This window comes from Mobula hypostoma, chromosome 3 (assembly GCF_963921235.1).
Source record: "Mobula hypostoma chromosome 3, sMobHyp1.1, whole genome shotgun sequence".
NCBI lineage: Eukaryota > Metazoa > Chordata > Chondrichthyes > Myliobatiformes > Myliobatidae > Mobula > Mobula hypostoma.
Window position 1 is genome coordinate 166,766,287 of NC_086099.1, and position 19,359 is coordinate 166,785,645.

The 19,359-nt window shown below is 38.3% G+C and overlaps 1 protein-coding gene across 1 annotated transcript in view; it reads right to left on the minus strand.

The window, feature by feature from the left end:
- Positions 1 to 8,454: 8,454 nt before the first annotated feature.
- Positions 8,455 to 19,359, minus strand: part of dazl (deleted in azoospermia-like) — a 66,455-nt gene continuing 55,550 nt past the window's right edge. Inside the window, exon 11 of the mRNA XM_063042494.1 lies at positions 8,455 to 10,581. Coding sequence (XP_062898564.1) covers positions 10,552 to 10,581 — 30 coding nt within the window. The 3' untranslated portion in view covers positions 8,455 to 10,551. The remainder of the gene's footprint in view (positions 10,582 to 19,359) is intronic.

Consider the following 19,359-nt stretch of genomic DNA (forward strand, 5'->3'; position numbering starts at 1 on the left):
AACACATTGTAAAGTGGCTACGATGTTACAAAGTTAAGGAGACAGTTAAGTTGTTGAGTAGGTCAACCTGAAATAGAGAAGTGGGAATTTGTCCTCAGTTATCTGTGAACTGTCCACTGCTTTCAGTAAACAGATCCATTTAAGCACATTCTTTGCTGATGAATAAGGATGAACCATAATCCCATTGTCTCAACATTTAAAATGTAACACAGAATTTTCAAAGCTGTGATGCTGATACCAGCAGTGGGTATCTTCAGCTAAACGTGCCATGACAAATAAGTAGGCAAGTAAATGACTCCTTGAAGATAGGGTAGTTACAGTATAACCTCCCTTTAGTGAGGGCACTTGTGGTTATTTTTATCGGATGGGCCTTAAGATCTTTGTCTGAGTTTAGAACTTTGCAGTCAGCAAATTCAATACCATCAAATTAATTACTTTGTAAACAGGTAAATTACAAAGTAATTTAATTGATGTATCAGATTACGTTAGATTGGATAGATTTTAGCGCAGATGCAATTCAGCTTCTGGGAGTCCACAGAGAGTAACATTATCCTCGGAAACAACACCTGTGCGAAGAGTCTTGAACTCAAGGAATTTTGCTTCAGATTTGTTTGTGCAAATGTCACAATGTATCAGGGAAGGGAAGGGTTATCTGGACCTTTAGACCCTGCAGACCTTCAGATTAGATGTTGGTTTACAAAAGGATGATAAACTGGGATGTTAAGCTGGTGAGGGTTATAATAGCAAAAAATCAATATTTGCTTATTTCAGAAGATTTGGTAAGATGGCAGTGTGTTTGGATGCAGCAGTGACTCCAGGGTCAATCAAACGTGTATTTGTTCACTTTGTATGTCTATTTTATGATCACTAGTCACCACTGGATACCAAGAACCACAAGTACTGCAGGACTATCCCACCAGCGAGCTGCTCCATAGCAATGGAGCTAAACTTATCGTGCACCGTTGCTGTGTTGTCGTCTGGACTTGTCATGTACTGCTGTGTTGAGATGGTGTGTTCCAAAAACAGATGCAAGTGATTGTCTTGGACATGTTTGTAATTGCAAAATCCTACTGGGGCTGGTAACATTGAATACTGCAAGTCCACGTTCATTGGTGAGAACAATGGCGGGGGAGCTGCGTTGCCTTAGTTGTGGTGAGGACTTGACTCAAGCAAGGGGCTCGCCCGGGGCAGCCAGCAGCATTTTCCAGTGGCCCAATATCTACTCTCATCTCTCTTATACACTTTAAATATCTGAAGAAACTTTTGGTATCCCCTTTAATATTATTGGCTAGCTTACCTTCATATTCCTCTTTTCCTTCTTTATGATTTTTTTAGTTGCCTTTTGTGGATTTTTAAAAGCCACCCAATTCTCTAAATTCCCACAAAGTTTTGCTTAGTTATATGCCCTCTCTTTGGCTTTTATGTTGGCTTTGACTTCTCTTGTCAGTCTGTTCTTAGAATACTTATTGTTCCTTGGGATATAACTATGCTGTGCCTTCTGAATTGCTCCAGAAAATCAATTTTGGTCAGCTGTCTCATGCCTCTGTAATTCCTATTATTTCACTGTAGTACTGATTCATCTGACCTTAGCTTCTCCTTCTCAAATTGCACCTATGTTAGAATGCTGTTCGTTGACTATTGCTCAGTGTTTTACACCATTATTCCCACAGTCCTGATTGACAAGCTACAGAACCTGGGCTTCTGTACCTCCCTCTGTAATTGGATTCTCAACTTCCTAATCAGAAGACCACAATCTGTGCAGATTGGTAACAATATCTCCTCCGCGCTAACCATTAACACTGGAGCACCTCAGGGGTGTGTGCTTATCCCACTGCTCAATTCTCTCTATACCCATGACTGTGTGGCTAGGTATTGCTCAAATGCCACCTATAAATTTGCTGATGATACAACCATTGTTGGTAGAATCTTAGATGGAGACGAGAGGGCATACAGGAGTGAGATATAACAGCTAATTGAGTTGTGTCATACCAATAAACTTGCACTCAATATCAGTAAGACCAAAGAGCTGATTGTAGACTTCAGGAAGGGAAAAATGAGAGAAGACGAACCAATCCTCATAGAGGGATCATAAGTGGAGAGAGTGAGTAACTTCAAGTTCCTGCGTGTCAATATCTCTGAGAAACAAACCTGGTCCTAACATGGTGATGCAACTGAAAAAAAAGGCAAGACAGTGGCTATATTTCATTAGGAGTTTGAGGAGATTTGGTTTGTCACCTAAAACTCTTGAAACTTTTACAGATGTACTGTGGAGAGTATTCTGACAGACTGCATCAATGTCCAGTATGGGGATGGGGGTGCAATTGCACAGGATCAAAAGAAGCTACAGAAAGTTGCAAAATTAGTCAGCTCCATCTTGGCTACCAGCCTCCGTAGTATCCAAGACATCTTCAAGGAGCGGTACCTCAGAAGACATAGTCCATCATTCAGGACATCCATCACCTAGGACGCCCTCTTCTCATCAGGAAGGAAGTACAAAAGCCTGGAGGCACATACTCAGCGAGTCAGGAACTGCTTCTTCCCCCATAAACAATACCTCACTATTTCTATATTATTTCTGTTTTTTTGCACTATTTTTAACTTAACTATTTAATATACATATACTTACTGTATTACTTACTTTTTTTCTGTATTATTATCTGTTGCATTGTACTGCCGCCACTAAGTTAACAAATTTCAGGACATATACTGGTGGTATTAAACCTGATTCTGATTCTGCAAGGTGAATTCTGTCATATTGTGATCACTGCACCCCTAAGGGTTCCTTTACCTTAAACTCTCGAATCAATTCTGGTTCATTGCACAACACCCAATCCGGAATAGCTGATTCCCTAGTGAGCTCAACCACAAGCTGCTCTAAAAAGCCATCTCATAGAACAAGCTGGAACAGAACAACTAACCATCAATTCTACAATTATGCAACCCAAGCTATGTTATTTAATTTTCTTTGTGATTGCATCTTTTTCTGAAATTATAACCATATGTGCTATGTGTGATGTGCTGCTGGTAATGTATTTTGCATCGTGGCCCCAGAAGAACACTGTTTCATTTGTCTATATTCATGTATGATTGAATGATAATTAAACTTGAACTTCCCGGTATCTATGAGGTACTTTCTGTAGATGTTAACAAAACAAAGATACACAGATCTAAATGATGGGATTCAGTTTCTAAAGAAATCATATCCATATTATTTGGAGTTTAGAGAAATGAAGGGAAATCTTATTGAAACAAATTAAGATCCATTAGGACACAATAGGTTAGGCACTAAAGTGGGAGACTCTCAACCCGGGGGAACAGTTTCAAGATTAGGGGGTGATCATTTAAAACTGAGGTGTGCAGGAATATCTCCTCACAGAAGGCGGCAAATCCCTGGAATTCTCTATCCTGGGGTGTTGTGAAGGATAAATTATTGAGGGTGTATAAAGAGGAAGTGGATACATTTTTGGAAGGTCATTAAATTTAGGCTATCGTGAACTAAAATTGAAGAGCTGAAATCTGAAGAAGAGCAGCCATAATCAAATTGAATGACAAGGCAGGTACAAGGGGCTGAGTGGCCTATGCCTCCAGTTTTGTTATGTTCTTAAAACCATAGACTGTTGTAATTGTTATATGGTTATAAATAGGAGGAAAGAAAAAGAAATAGAGAATGGGATTGGTCTGCATCATTTTAATGAAATGGCAGAGTAGATTAGAGAGAATCTTGTTCTAAAAACTTAATTTCATGTAAAGAAAATCTTGCATTGAATTGCCATCCATATTCAATGTATTATCGAATGGAGCATATGCTTGACTGCTCAAGAAATCTATCATTTTTGAGATAATTGGTAAATTAATTCTTAATTAAAGGATTAAAATCCTTCCATAAGTATTATGCTATCTAGCCAATGACTGTCACTTTCTAAAATTTAGTTCTACATTAGCTACATACAAAAGGGCCAGAGTGTGCCTTCATTTTCATGGCCGTTCACAAGTAAAGAACATGTTGGAAATTGAATTCCTGGGCTTAGTCAGGAATTGCTGAGCCAAGGGGCCAGATACTGTATGGTTTGGATCTGGTCTAAGCTTTATGCCAATCATAGCAGACATATCTAAAGCGGCCCCTTTCATTCAAATATAGTTCCCAATATATAACGTATGTTAAAGACACACAGTGGAGATAGGCAGACAATTGAAAAAGCATTTGAACGGGTGATCAATGTAAGATGTCAGGAACCATGACACAAAAATCAGTACTTGCAGTGCTTCATAGGACACTTCTCACTGCCAAACCTGAAGCTAGAATAGATAATTTTGTTCCTTTATTTGATAAAAGCAGCCGGGATACGCCTGCACACTGGTAAGCATTGCATCAGTGGTGGGGTAGTTACTGGAAGGCATTCGAGAGACAGAACTTATTTACATTTGGAAAGAAAACAAATGACTGTGCTGGGTCCATATATCCTCTTTAAGCATGTAAGATCCCAAAAGTTTGGAGAACAGATACTGTTCTTTTAAGAAGTACAACAGAAATAAACCTGGAAATTACATGCTGGTGATCATTACATCAGTTGTTGGGAAACTATTAGAGAAGACTCTCATACACCAGCTTTACCTTTGTGAAAAATATGGACTTGATAGGGATAGTTAACAGGCTGGCTGGTGGTGTAGTGACACCACCACTGGACTTCTAGGCGGATGGTCCTGAGTTCAAATCCAGTCGAATCCCAACCTGGGCAAACAGCAGTATCTGCTTGGAAGAAAGGCCTGGCAATCTACTTTCATATCTTGCCTCAAAAACCCTATAGACAACATCTATATAGTTTCCATGAGTCAATGACGACTCAACAACAGCGAAAGCAAACATTGCCTTTTGCAATGATAGCTCTTGACTTGTCTCACAAATTTGATTAAATTTTTGAGGAAGTAATAAAGATGATTAATAAGGTAGGGGCAGTGGACTTTAATAAAGAACTTGACAAGATCTCTCATGGAACGATTGCTTAGAAGATTAAGTCAATTTGAGTTAGTAAGTTATGTATAAAATAGGCTTGGTCATAAATGACAGAAAGTGGAGGAATGTTATTCTGACTGGAGGTCAGCGACCAGTCGTATTCTGTAAGGATCAGTACTTTTGTTTGTCATATCTAAATGATTTAGACAGGATATAGATGAGATAAAAGTATGAACAAAGAAGTAGAAAATGATTTTTATCCTGGGCAAGATTGAGAAGTGTTGCAGTCTGTGAACCAAATGCAAGGGGAAAGTATACAGTAAATAGCAGGAACCTTAAAAGCATCGATAAACCAGAGGTCTTGGGATGCAAGTTCATACCTCCCTGAAAGTGGCAACACAATGAATAGGGTCAGAAAGAAGGCATACAGCACACTTGCCTTCAAAAGTCAGAGCACTGAGTATAAAAGCTTGCAAGTTATGGAGCAGCTCTTTCAAACTTCGGTTAGGCTACATTTACTGTGTACTGTGTGCACTTCCAGTTGCTACACTATAGGATGGACCTAGAGGGTTTGGAGAGGCTGCTGAAGAGGTTTCCAGTATGTTGAGAGTATTAGCTGCAAGGAGAGGTTGGACAAAAAAAAGATTGTTTGCACTGGAGGACTGGAGGCTGATGGGATGACCTCAGTACATAAAATGATGAGAGGCATGGATTGGATAGATATTGTAAATCTCTTTCTTAGGATGGAAATGTCAAATACTAGAGGGCAGAAGTTTAAGGAGAGAGTTAGATGGAAATGTGCAAGACAATTTTTTTTATACACTGGGTGTAGTAGGTACCTGGAACACACTGCCAGTGGAGGTGGCAAAAGTTAGTACAACAGCATTTAAGAGGCATTTAGAGAAGTACATGAACTAACAGTAATTGATGGTTGTAGACTACACTCAGGTAGATCGGATTACTTTTTTTAGATTGACAGTATGGTCATCACAGATATAGTGAACAAAAGAACCTGCCCATGTTCTGTTGTTCTGTGTTCTAAACTAGAGCAGAATACACAGAAAAAGGTACAGCCATGTGGAATGTTTCTGATAGACATGGGTACAAGTACATAATTTCCTTAAAGTAGCAACACAGGGCAGTAAATAATGTATGCCATGCTTGCAGTCTTTAGCCAAGGCAATGACTATGGGCTGGGTCTTTGAATAAAACTTCAGTTTGGCTGCACTTGGGAGTACTGTGTGCAGTTCTGGTCACCACACTATTATGAAAGGTATATTTAAGCATGAGAGGGTGCAAGAATGGGTAATGAGTGACAAAGAGAAAATGAATCTGCTGGGTCTGTTTTCCCAAGCGCAAAGGAGGCCAAGAAGTGAAATAACAAAAGTATGTAAAATTATGAGGGGCAAACAACAGGAATTCTGCAGATGCTGGAAATTCAAGCAACACACATCAAAGTTGCTGGTGAATGCAGCAGGTCAGGCAGCATCTGTAGGAAGAGGTACAGTCGACGTTTCAGGCTGAGACCCTTCGTCAGGACTAACTGAAGGAAGAGTTAGTAAGAGATTTGAAAGTGGGAGGGGGAGGGGGAGATCCAAAATGATAGGAGAAGACAGGAGGGGGAGGGATGGTGCCAAGAGCTGGACAGATGATTAGCAAAGGGGATATGAGAGCATCATGGGACAGGTCCGGGGAGAAAGACAAGCGGAGGGGGGACCAGGGGACGGACAAGGGGTATAGTCAGAGGGAAGAAAAGGAGAGTGAGAGAAAGAATGTGTATAAAAATAAATAACGGATGGGGTACGAGGGGGAGGTGGGGCATTAGCGGAAGTTAGAGAAGTCGATGTTCATGCCATCAGGTTGGAGGCTACCCAGACAGAATACAAGGTGTTGTTCCTCCAACCTGAGTGTGGTTTCATCTTTACAGTAGAGGAGGCCGTGGACAGACATGTCAGAATGGGAATGGAATGTGGAATTAAAATGTGTGGCCACTGGGAGATCCTGCTTTCTCTGGTGGACAGAGAGTAGGTGTTCAGCAAAGCGGTCACCCGACACAGACTGCTTTTTCTGAGCATTGAATAGACTGTGACGTCAGCCTCTCCCTCCCACATTACCTCTCCCAAGCTCCCCTTATGCACTGCTGACTGACTTATGGGAGCAAACTCTACCTGTGTAGTTTTTGGTTACTTTACTATTCAACATTGTCAATAAATCTTCATGTTGTAAATAGCATTAATTAAAATCAATTTACAATTTTATTTAAATCTACCTAGCCAAACTTTATAAAAATTAAATTTGTTAAAATTTATTGTTTGCCTTTTAAAATTTAAGGGGAAGGAGGAGATTAATTTTAAGGTAGGTAAGCTACCTTTAACTCTCCCCCCCCCCGCCAAGGTTGGCTAAAAATTCTCTACTCAAGAGCATTGTCAATTATTTTTGGATTATATTTATAACTTACTGATACATTAATATACTGTGAGCTGTAGATATATTTTATGCAGGGATTCCATGAGACCTGAAAATTACTTCAAGGGTTCCTCCAGGGCAAAAAGGTTAAGAAAGGCTGCACGAGAAAAAAAAGGTGGTGGCAGGGGTTGGAAGGTAGCTAGAAGGTGATAAGTGATGGGGGTGGAAAGAAAGAGGTAAAAATGTTTGGTGGTAGGATCGCTTTGGAGATGACAGAAGTTGCAGAGAATGATGTGCTGGATGCAGAGGCTTTCAGGCTGCTAGGTAAGGACAAGAGTCGCTGTTAAGGTGGTGGGAAGATGGAGAGAGTGCAGATGTTTGGGAAATGGAGTTGCGGGTGAGGACAGCAGCAATCGTGGAGGAAGGGAAACCCCATTCTTTGGAGGATATCTTTGATATCTTGGAAAGCCTCATCCTGGGAACAGGTATGATGGAGATGAAGGAATTGAAAAAAGAATGGCAGTTTTACAGGCAACAGGTTGGGAAGTGGTATAGTCAAGATAATCATGGGAATGGGGCTTCCCTTCCTCCACCATTGATGCTGCTCTTACCCTCACCTCTATTTCCCAAGCATCCACACTCACACCATCTTCCCACCACCTTTACAGCGATAAGAGTGGTAGTTAAGGACAGGAGGAACTACGAGCCACCGCATCCAACACTCTGGCTTCTTACCTCTTTTCATTTGCCTATCACCTCCCCTGGGTCCCCTTCTCCTTTGATCCACTCTCCTCCATCAGATTCCTTCCTACCCATCTGGTTTCACTCACCACTTTCTAGGTATCCTCCAACCTTTTTATTCTGGCACCATCCCCTTTCCTTTCTAGTCCTGAAGAAGGGTCTCAGCTCAAAAAAAAAGTCAACTGTTTATTCATTTCCATAGTGTCCACAGGAAGTTCCTCCAGTATTTTCTGTACGTTGCTTTGGATTTCCAGCATCTGCATAATTTCTCATGTTTACTATCAATCAGAATTGTAATGCAATTCAGAAATGGGAAAAAAAAATCACTTTCCAGCCAGTATATTTAGCTATGATTATTAATCTTTACTGCAGATTACTTCAAACTACAATAGATCAAAAAACAAAGGACAGGAATGCATACTGAACCACACATAAATTTAAGCAAAACAATATTTTACAGTGTTCAACAGTTTAGTATAAAATCAGCAAGTGTTTACATTTACAAATTATGATACGTGAAAGTGAGACTTTAAGGCATTCAGCAAAGTATTCTATATTTTAAATCACTGACAAGAAATTCAAAAGTTAAAGCTTCACACATCTACAACTTACAAAGAAATTTTTCATTTTCACGACAGCTTGTTTCTACCAATATGTTAGATTTTTACAGATTTAAACAAAATGCTTTAAGTTTCACCACCAACACAGCTCAAGAATTTTTTTTTAAATCTGAGTTTACATTTTTCCACTGATTTGATACCAGACAACTTGAAGGAAGTACTGACTCTGCTAAACTCTGGAAAGTATGATCCCTATTGAAAGTTAAAATTGGATTTGTCATTCTGTACACAAAAATAGATTTTGCATTAGTGTTACAGTATTAATCACAAACCCAAGTTGATGCCAGGTTACCAAATAAGGTCTTGCATTATTAAAACACACTTTATGAAGAGTGCCAATTAACCTTTATTTTTCAATGCAGGAAGCTCCAATATTTGTACATGCAGCAGATAGACTATTTTATCTAAGGTGTATTCTTCCAAATGGCTGCTTTAAAGGAAAGTAAAGCCAAGTAAATAATACTTGATAAAGATGATTAAGAGGCATGGAGTTTTATTTAAAATCAAGAACTTCAGGAATAGTTTATAGTTCAATCAAGTTAAAGCCTGTATAAGATAGCATTCAGCATGTTAAATTTCTTAATGTTCCCAAGCACTTCAGGAAGCACAAAGCAATCAAATTTATGGAGAAAAACTGTCCAGGCTCTAAAATACTTAGGTAATAAGAAATTTAAAAAGTAAACAATATCAGATCAAACATAATAGTGATGGCAGCTAAATATTGTCACATTTTGTAAAATAAAAGTTGCTTGCATTGTCAAGTTTTATTTGCTTTCAAAGCCATTATTAGTGACTAAATTAAAATTCAAAATATTAAAAATAGATCCGTTAAGTTACTGTAGGTCACAAATCAATTATTTTGGTGAAAGGGAAAGTATGTGCTAAAAAGATTTTAGGTTAGAACTGAGCTTTTAAATGAAGGCACAAGTGATTGAGTCCTTAGTCCTATAATATATGAAAAGTTGTGTCTCATGTGTAAGAGGGCCTGGATATAAAATACAAAATTACAATGCCAATAGTGAAATCTCAATATTTGGAGCAGTACATTGAATATTCGTAATTACATATTGAAATTCATCTACCATGTGACATCCTCTGATATGATAATAAAATCTTTCTCCAGATTTATGGTAATGGTTCACTTGGTCTTTTGCAGCTGCATTAATATTTTTAAAATAGAATGTTGCTTATGAGTAAGTCAATATCACAATATTCTCTTTGGAAGCCATACAATATACTTTAAAGAAATAAATTGTTCATTTCTTCACATATGCTGATTGTTTCTTCAGTATTTTATGCAATTTGTAAAGGTTTGGTCAAATGGGTACTTTAATTAAACAAGTAAGTTTTACTCTTAGAATGAAAAATAATTATGCTCTCCTGAAATTTGATGGTATTACCATCAAGGTAATGTTGCCATTTCTGTTAATGACCATACATCTTATTTTATTCAGAATTCAATTCTGTCAAAAAAGTCAAACTTAAACTCATAGATCACAGGTCATAACCATCTAAACTTCACGAAAAGGCAATTCCAAAGAAACCTACAAGATAAATTATAACCCTGGGACATAATAACCAAGTTTGTACAATAGAAATTGAAATCAGAAATATAAAAAGGGTATACAGTCGATATAGATACAATTGTGATTTTACATAATGCTTCCAGTAAGAAAATGGATTTGTTTTACATGATCAAAAGTGCTTACGACAAAACCAACATAAATAACTTAGCCCAGTTTTAAGGATCAACAGTATAGACATTAGCAAAGATCAGCTTCATCCATCCTATAAACAGGACCAGTCACTTCACTTCAGACACTGAGACTGCTTCTAAACTGTAAACCTGTGTACTCTCTTCCCCTGAACAAAAACAAATTAACAAAATTAGCAAAGTCACAGTACATTTCAACTGGGCTGCTGAGTTATGTACAAAGTGTATAATTTTGCCTTCGTTTTCTCAAATGCATTTTAGAAATATTTTTATTAGTTCAGTTGTTAAAAGCCTGTGTACATTTCCATAGATCCAGACAAGCCAGGAGTCTAAGGAAATGATAGATAGGAGCTACAGGAATGCAATCACATCACTATCTCACCAGCATAATTTCCCAGTGGTCCATTATCAACTCTCATCTCCCTTTTACTCTTTACATAACTGAAAAAACTTCTGGTATCCAGTTATATATTATTGGCTAGTCTGCCCTTGTATTTCATTAGGTTGGTGTCGGATCGCCAAGAGAGGGAACTTGTTGAATGCCTACAAGATGTTTTTTTTTTAATATAAAAGAGCTGCTTGCACTTGAGCCTACGCAGGGGAAAGGCTATGTTAGACTGGGAGATTATTATAACCTGGATCTTAGAGAGCTTAATGTAAAGGAACCCTTAGGAAGCAGTGATCATAATATGATTGAATTCATACTGCAATTTGAGAGGGAGAAGCATAACTCACATGCATCAGTAATGCAATGGAACAAAGGAAATTATAGATGCATGAGAAGAGCTTGCCCAGGTGAGTTGGAGGAGGATGATGGCAGAGCAGAGATGGCTGAAGTTTCTAGGAATAGTTCACAAGGCGCAGGATATGTCCCACAGAGGAAGAAATTCTCAAATGGCAAGTGTAGGCAACAGTAGCTGACAAGAAAAGTTAAGGACTGCACAAAAGCCAAAGAAAGGGCATATAAGGTAGCAAAAGTGAGTAAGAAGATGGATGATTGGAAGCTTTTAAAATCCAACAAAAGGCAACTAAAAAAGCTGCAAGGGAAAAGATGATATATGAAGGCAAACTAGCCAATAATATAAAGCAGTATACTAGAATGTCTTTTTCAGTTATATAAAGACTAAAAGAGATGTGAGAGTTGATATTGGACCACTGGAAAAAGATGCTGGTGAGGTAGTAATGGGGGAAATGGCAGATGAACTTAATGGGCATCTTGCATCAGCCTTCACGATGAAAGACACTGGCAGTATGCCAGAGGCCCGAGAGTGTCAGGGAGCAGGAGTGAGTGCTATTGCTATTACAAAGGAAAATGTGCTAGACAAACTGAAAGGACTTAAGGTGGATTAGTCACCTGGATCAGATGGACTACATCCCAGAGTCCTGAGAGATGTTGGTGAAGAGATAACAGAGGCATTGGTCATGATCTTTCAAGAATCAAGTGATTCTGAAATGGTCCTGGAGGACCAGAAGATTGCAAATGTCACTCCACTCTTTAAGAAGGGAGGAAGGCAAATGAAAGGAAATTACAGGCCAGTCAGCCTAACCTTTGATCAGAGCATCAAAAGATATAGCCAGAAGGCACATGTATGTGGTTGAGTGGAATCCGAGATTAGCCATGATGGAATGGCAGAGACTTGACGGGTTGAAGGGCCTATTTCTGCTCCTATATCTTATGGTCTTATTTAATATCATGGTTGACTAGACCAACCCAAGAACTAATTTTCTTGCCCAACTCAGAAATCTTTAGTCTTTGCTCAACAACAATGCTTAAAAATTCACTTGCACATGCTTTTTTGCCCCTTGAGGAAAAGGGTTCCTAAGACACAGCCCTGATTGAAAAAGAAGTCACCCTGAAAGGGGACAAGTTAATGTGGAGTGTGAGATAAAGTCCAATACAAAAGTGGCACATTTTACAACTTCAGCTACAAATTCACAAGGGAACCAGAGTGCTTCAGAATCATTACTTCCTACATCCTGTGAACATACTGCTGGTATTTTGTGATTTCAGTAATGAAGCTGGAAGTTATCAAAACTTCTTCCATTGCAATGCAAATTAGCTTTCACAGATGTAGAGATACGGAAGCCATATGCCTGACAACATTTGAATGAGGAACTTCATGCTCCAGATAGTGGACCAGTTTGACAAAATGGGGGCTTTGCTGATTTCCTACATTAAACTGTTATCAAGCCCACATGAGCTGGTAAAAGTTGAACAGAGTACTGTAATAAAAATGCATGTTATTTAGTAAATGTAATACATCACTGGATTTCCGATGACTTACAAAAACCCAACTTTACAGAAGATCCCGCATATATTATTAAATAAATTTTCAAGAAAGTAATTATGTTTCATGGTATTCATTAACAACTGGATACATGTATTCCATTGCTTTATGGGTAACATTTGTGATTAATCAATTAAATTTAAAAATATAGCAAATGTAGAGTGATGCAATATTGGCAACTATCAAAAATGGACTTTTCTGACTTTGAGAAAGCGTCTTAGAGACAATTCTCAGGAATGGAAATCTTAAGTTTGACACTCCCTACATGTCAATGGCATTTTCAAAAGGCAATTTATACCAAAATGTAACAAAATTGACAAAACTATAGCACAGCAATAATCTACTACTTAATCAGCAACTTCATGGCTCAGCACATAAATCACCATATTAAAATCAAATCAGATAAAAATAATGGCACTGCTTACAAATAGGATCAACCCTGGAATACACAGTCAAGGTAGGAGCAACAGCAGAGGGCTTCATAATGAAATGCAAGTCTGAAGCTGCAACACATGATACAGTGAAACAGCTTGCAATAAAGATTAAAGACGAAAAAGGATTAGCTTTATTAGTCACATGTACATTGAAACATGAAATTCATCTTTTGTTCCAATGATCAACACATTCTAAGGACGTGTTGGAGAAGGCCCACAAATGTCAAAAACATACCTTGCTCACAATTCACTAACCAAAACCCAGTACATTTTGAAAAGTGGGAAGAAACCACAGCAATAGGAGGAAATCCAGTCACAGGGAGAACATACAAACTTCTTACAGACAGCAGAAAGAATTGAAACCTGATCACGGATCGCTGGCACTGTGAGCATTGTGCTAACCACTACAGTACTACTACAATCCCACAATCAGATCAGATTTGAGCATTACATTCATGGATCCAGTTATACAGCATGGAAACAGGCTCGTTAGCCCAACGCCCATGCGAACCATGACGTCCTCTTAAACCTACTTCCTGTTTTAGCCTGTGGAAAAGTAAATTTCTATCCTATGACTCAAGCTTCTATAAAGTTACCCCAAAGCCATCTTTGCTGAAATGAAAACAGTCCCAGCCTATCCAGTTTCTCTTCATAGATCCTAAAAGAATACCGGACAGGAAAAGGCCCTTGAGCCCATGTGTGTGTCAAACAAAGCCAAATCAAACTAAACCTCTCTTGCATGCACATGATCCATAGCCCTTGATTTTCTGTATATGCATCTTGTCTATCTACAAGTGTCTTAAACAGCACTATCATTATCAGCCCATTCCAGGCACCCACAACTATGGAAAACTTGCCCTGCAAAGTTCCTTAAACTCTTTCTCTCACCTTAACTTCATGTCCTTATTACATGACATTTCTACCCTGGTATAAAGGATTCTATCATTCTACTTCTCAATGTTATACACTTCTATGAAATATACTCTCAGTCTCCAATGATTCAAGGAAAACAACCCAAGTTTGGTTAACCTCTTATAAGCAGCATCCTGGTAAACCTCATTCATACCCTTTTCAAGGCTTTCCTATCATTCCTATAAAAGAGCATCCAAAATTGCACACAATTCTTCAAGCAAAGTCTAAAGAGTCTTGTATAGTTGCAACACAGCTTCCCAATGCAGTGGATTCTGGTTAACTAGGACAGCCGCTCATTTGGGATAAATCTTAAATAACAGAAACTAATCAATAGAATAGCTGGGATTCCATCTGTTGATTTGGGACACTATGCCACTTATTTGGAGCAGGAGACTGTTGCCAAACAGCTTCTAACTAGTATCAGTCATATGCACTTGCAAGGTCATTGGATAACAACCATGCTATGAGTGAAAAGTTTTTAAAATTGTATCAGTTGTGTATGACTGTATTCTAAAAGCAGAGAATTTTGTCACCGAAAGTTGTCAAGAAATAAGCAGTAAGACAGTTTAGAACAGTTCTGCTCACTGCAGTTTGAGACATTCATGCTTGGAGATACCTGGAATGGCAAGTAAAACTAAACCAATTTCACTACTGCAAAAAAAATTAGGAATCATGAAGAACTTGAAAGGCATCAACAATCATCTTGAATGTTACAAATGGAAATGAAGATTTGGAGGATGTAATTGTCAAAAGCATTGTCTGAAGGGAGTCCATTATCTATACTAGTTGTTCATTGACAATCACTCAAAAGAACAACAACAGCATACACCACTCCATCAATGACCATTAGGAATTAATGAAGTTTTGTAGTACTATAGTAGTATTGATAGGGTTCTAATTTTTTTGTTTTGTATTTCATTTAAGTACATAATTTGTTACTCAGTTAATCAGCTGTTTGATTTTTTTCCCTTTCTAAATATTTCCATGAAACTTCGGCTAACTGGAACAGCCATTAAATTGGGCCAATAAACTGGTCCCAATGAGCCCAATTATACTTTATTGTCACCAAACAATTGGAACTAGAACGTACAATTATCACAGCGATATTTGATTCTGTGCTTCACACTCCCTGGATTACAAATATTAAATATTATAAATATTAAAAAGTTAAAATTAGAAAACATTAAAAATTTAAATTATTAATCATAAATAGAAAATAGAAAAATGGGAAGTAAGGTAGTGCAAAAAAACTGAGACGCAGGTCCGGATATTTGGAGGGTATGGCCCAGATCCGGGTCAGGATCCGTTCAGCAGTCTTATCACAGTTGGAAAGATGCTGTTCCCAAATCTGGCCATACCAGTCTTCAAGCTCCTGAACCTTCTCCCGGAGGGAAGAGGGACAAAAAGTCTGTTGGCTGGGTGGGATCTACTGTACTTGAGTTCAGTGGCCTGAGCAATAAAGGCAAGCACACAGTATACCTTCTTTATCACCCTACTTGTGGTCTCTTTCAAGGAGATACTAACTTGGACTACAAGTTCCATCTGTACATTAATGCTGTAAGCACCCTGTCATAAACATTATAGATTCTCTTTGCATTTGACCTCTTAAAATGCAACATCTCACTTGCCTGGATTAAACTCCATTTGCAATTTCTCTGCCCAAATCTGTAACTGATCTATAATGTGCTGCATCTTTTGACAGCCATCTTCACTGTCCGCAACTATCTTGGTGTCACCTGCAAACTTACTAACCCACACATGTATATTTACATCCAAGTCATTTATATATCACAAACAGAGGTCCCAGCACTGGTATCTGCAGGATACCATTAGTAACAGACTTCCAGATAGGATAATACCTTCCCACCAATACTGTTTTCTATAGGCAAGCCAATTCCAAATCCCAACTACCAAGACACCATGGATCCCATGCAATTTTCTGGATCAGCCTACTGTAAAGGACCTTGTTAAATGCCCTATTAAAATCCATGTAGATAGTATCCACTGCTCTACCCTCACTTTCATCAATACCTCAACAAAACTCAGTCATGTTCAAGAGACACAATCTGAATCATATAATGCCACAGTATTACAGTGGAGTGAAAGGAATTAGAGGCATGAGAGGAGCTGGTCAAAGTTGATTGGACAGGGACACTAGTGGGGATGACAGAACAGCTACGGCGTGTTTTTCGGGGGGAAATTCCAAAGGCGCAGGGAAGATTCAGTACATCCCAAATATTAAGTAGGATTCTAAAGGGAGGATGAAGCAACCGTGGCTCACAAAGGAAGTCAAAGACAGCATAAAAACCAACTGAGCAAAAATTAGTGGAAAGATAGAGGATTGGGAAGCTTTTAAAAAAGCTGAAGTGAACAAAAAAAGCTGTAAGGAGAGAAAAAAATGAAATATGAAGAGAAGCTCAGATATAAGGAGCAAAAGAGACAAGAGTGGTTATCGGACCACTGGAAAATAACGTTGGACAGGTAGTAATGGGGGACAAAGAAATGGGAGAGAAACTCAAGTATTTTTCATTCGTCTTCACTGTGGAAGGCACTAGCACAATGCTAGAAATGTGAGAATGTCAGGAGGCAGAAGTGAATGTCATTATTAGTAAGGAGAAAATGCTTGGGAAGCTGAAAGGCCTGTAGGTAGGTAAGTCACCTGGACCAGATGGACTACACTGCAGGGTTCTGAAAGAGATAGCTGAAGAGGTTGTGGAGGCATTAGTAATAATCAAGAATCACTGGAAAATTGCAAATGTCACCTCACTCCAAGAATGGAGGCAGGCAGAAGCAAATAAATATATAAGCCAGCTAGCTTGACTTCAGTGATTAGAAAGAGTTGGAGTCTATTACTAAGGATACAGTTTCAAGGTACTTGGAGGCACGATAAAATAGGGAGAATAAATTGCAGGGTTGCAGGAAAAATAAAGAGTGGAATATAACCCAATGGACTGCTCCTCCAGAGATGGTACCAACCCAATGGCCTTTCTGTGAATTATAACTGCTTGATTGTTACCTCATGAATTATGCTAATTATTCATACCCTTCACAAGCACACACTGAATGCATTATGTACCATCAACAAAATACATTGCAATCATTCAAATGAGCTATTCCAGGCTTCCAAAACTGTTACATCTACCATCAAGGACAACAGATACAAGGAAATTTCAACACCTGCCAATTTCCAAAAATCAGACATCTGATTAATATATATTATCATTCTTTCAGTCTCAAAACTGAAATGTCATTCCTTGTCCTCTTCTTGGACTAGAGCAGCTCACCACTTCTAAATTATAGCTGGAATGGATAAAGCTGCAGATCTTATCAAAATGTCCCATCATTAAACAAGTTCTGGTCTTTGCACTTTAGGAAGGACTTGAAAGGTCTGAGAGGGTACAGAAAAAATATGCAATATAAAATGAGTATTTCAACAGAGTGGTTAGAACATATAAAAAGGTTAATCATACTGAAGCAAAGCTTGACTGAAAAATTTCATAAAGATGTCAAAAAAAATCAATTTCTACATGGGACAAGAGGTAACTAGTCTCCTCAACAAGTGCAGAATATCTATTCACAAACAAGAGAAAGCCTGCAGATGCTGGAAATCCAAACAACTGCTCCCCGCTTTTCTTACTTCCATGGTCTTCTGTCCTCTATTAGATTCCCCCTTCTCCAACCCTGTATCTCATTCACCAATCACTTCCCAGCTTTTTACTTCACCCCCACCTTCCTCCCGGTTTCACCTATCACCTTGTGTTCCCCCCCCCCACCCCCCTTCAAATCCACTCCTCATCTTTCTCTCTCCAGTCATGCTGAAGGATTTTGGCCAGAAACATCAACTGTACTATTTTCCATTGATGCTGCCTGGCCTGCTGAATTCCTCCAGCATTTTGTGTGTGTTGCCAGAATATCCATCATTTGAAAAGATGCAGGTATTCGCTGCACAGGAAATATTTTCAATGGAAGTTCAAGTAAAAATATCTAGGCTAGGGTTGCAAACCATCGACACACACAAAAATTCAGCTCACATGTAGCGTTCCCACATGATTCTTTAAAACCCATCCATAATAAAATACCTGATCATCTTTACTGCCAAATGAAGCAGTGAATGGTGTTTTTTTTTTACAACCGAAGAGTTGTAACATGTTTTAACAAGAAATGCCTCATGTTGGCTTGGCACCAGCTGAACAGTTTTGAGAGTAGGTGACATTAGATGATACTTTTTGTATAGTGTTTGGATAGTAAATGGTTACAATACATTAGAAATGTTATTTTTCAATTTTCTTTTTAAGATTAAAAGTTACATTCATTTTTAAATGTCTGCTATACTTTCAATGGGAAAACAATGAATTACACCTAAAGTAACAGGACACATCCTTTATCAGTAAAGAGCCTAACTGTGACTTAGTTCATTAATCAATGATAATCTCTGCTCAAGATTACTGTGGCACACGATAGAATTTTTTTTTTAAAAAGAAGATTTTTAAAAGATTATTGTCAACATGGGTACATGCTTTCAAAAAGATGTACCACCTCGATACAGGCTCACTGAAAATAAATAGTGGATTCTGGTTAAATGGGACACATCAGGACCAGTACATTCTGCCCCAACTAAGTATTGCCCCAATTAGCTGAAGTTCCACGGAAATAGTTAAAAAGGAATAAAAAAGACAAACTACTGTTTAACTGAATAACAAATTACGTATTTACATGAAATACTGATCAAATTAGAACACATACTATACTATAAAACAGTACAAATTCTTACTAGAGGGTTCATCCAGTGTATACTGCTGTTTTTTTTTTGTTGACTGTAAATGAACAAAATCAGCACAAACACCTAGTGCAAATAATACTTCTTCACACAATGCTTTTGATGATTGCATCCTGCAAATCTTTATTTTCAGTGTAACATTCAAGATGATTGCCGATACCTTCAAATTCTTCGTAGTGCCAAACTTGTTGAAATAGTGAAATCATTTCATTTTCATTCCCAGCATTTCTGATATCTCCAAGCTTGAACGCTTGCAACTACACTGAGCAAAACAGTTCTTAATTGTCTTACTGTTTATTTCTCACCATCAGTGACAAGAGTCATTGCTTTTTGAACACAAACTCACACAACTGACATTATTTAAAAGTTGTTCGCTCTAAGTATGGTGTAGCATCTAACGGCTACACAAGTGTGCACATCTAGTGCTAGATAGAAACAGTTCATCAATAGTCTCCTATCCCAATTCAGCAGCATTGTGTCCCAAATAAATGAAGGGAATCCCAGTTATTTTCTTGA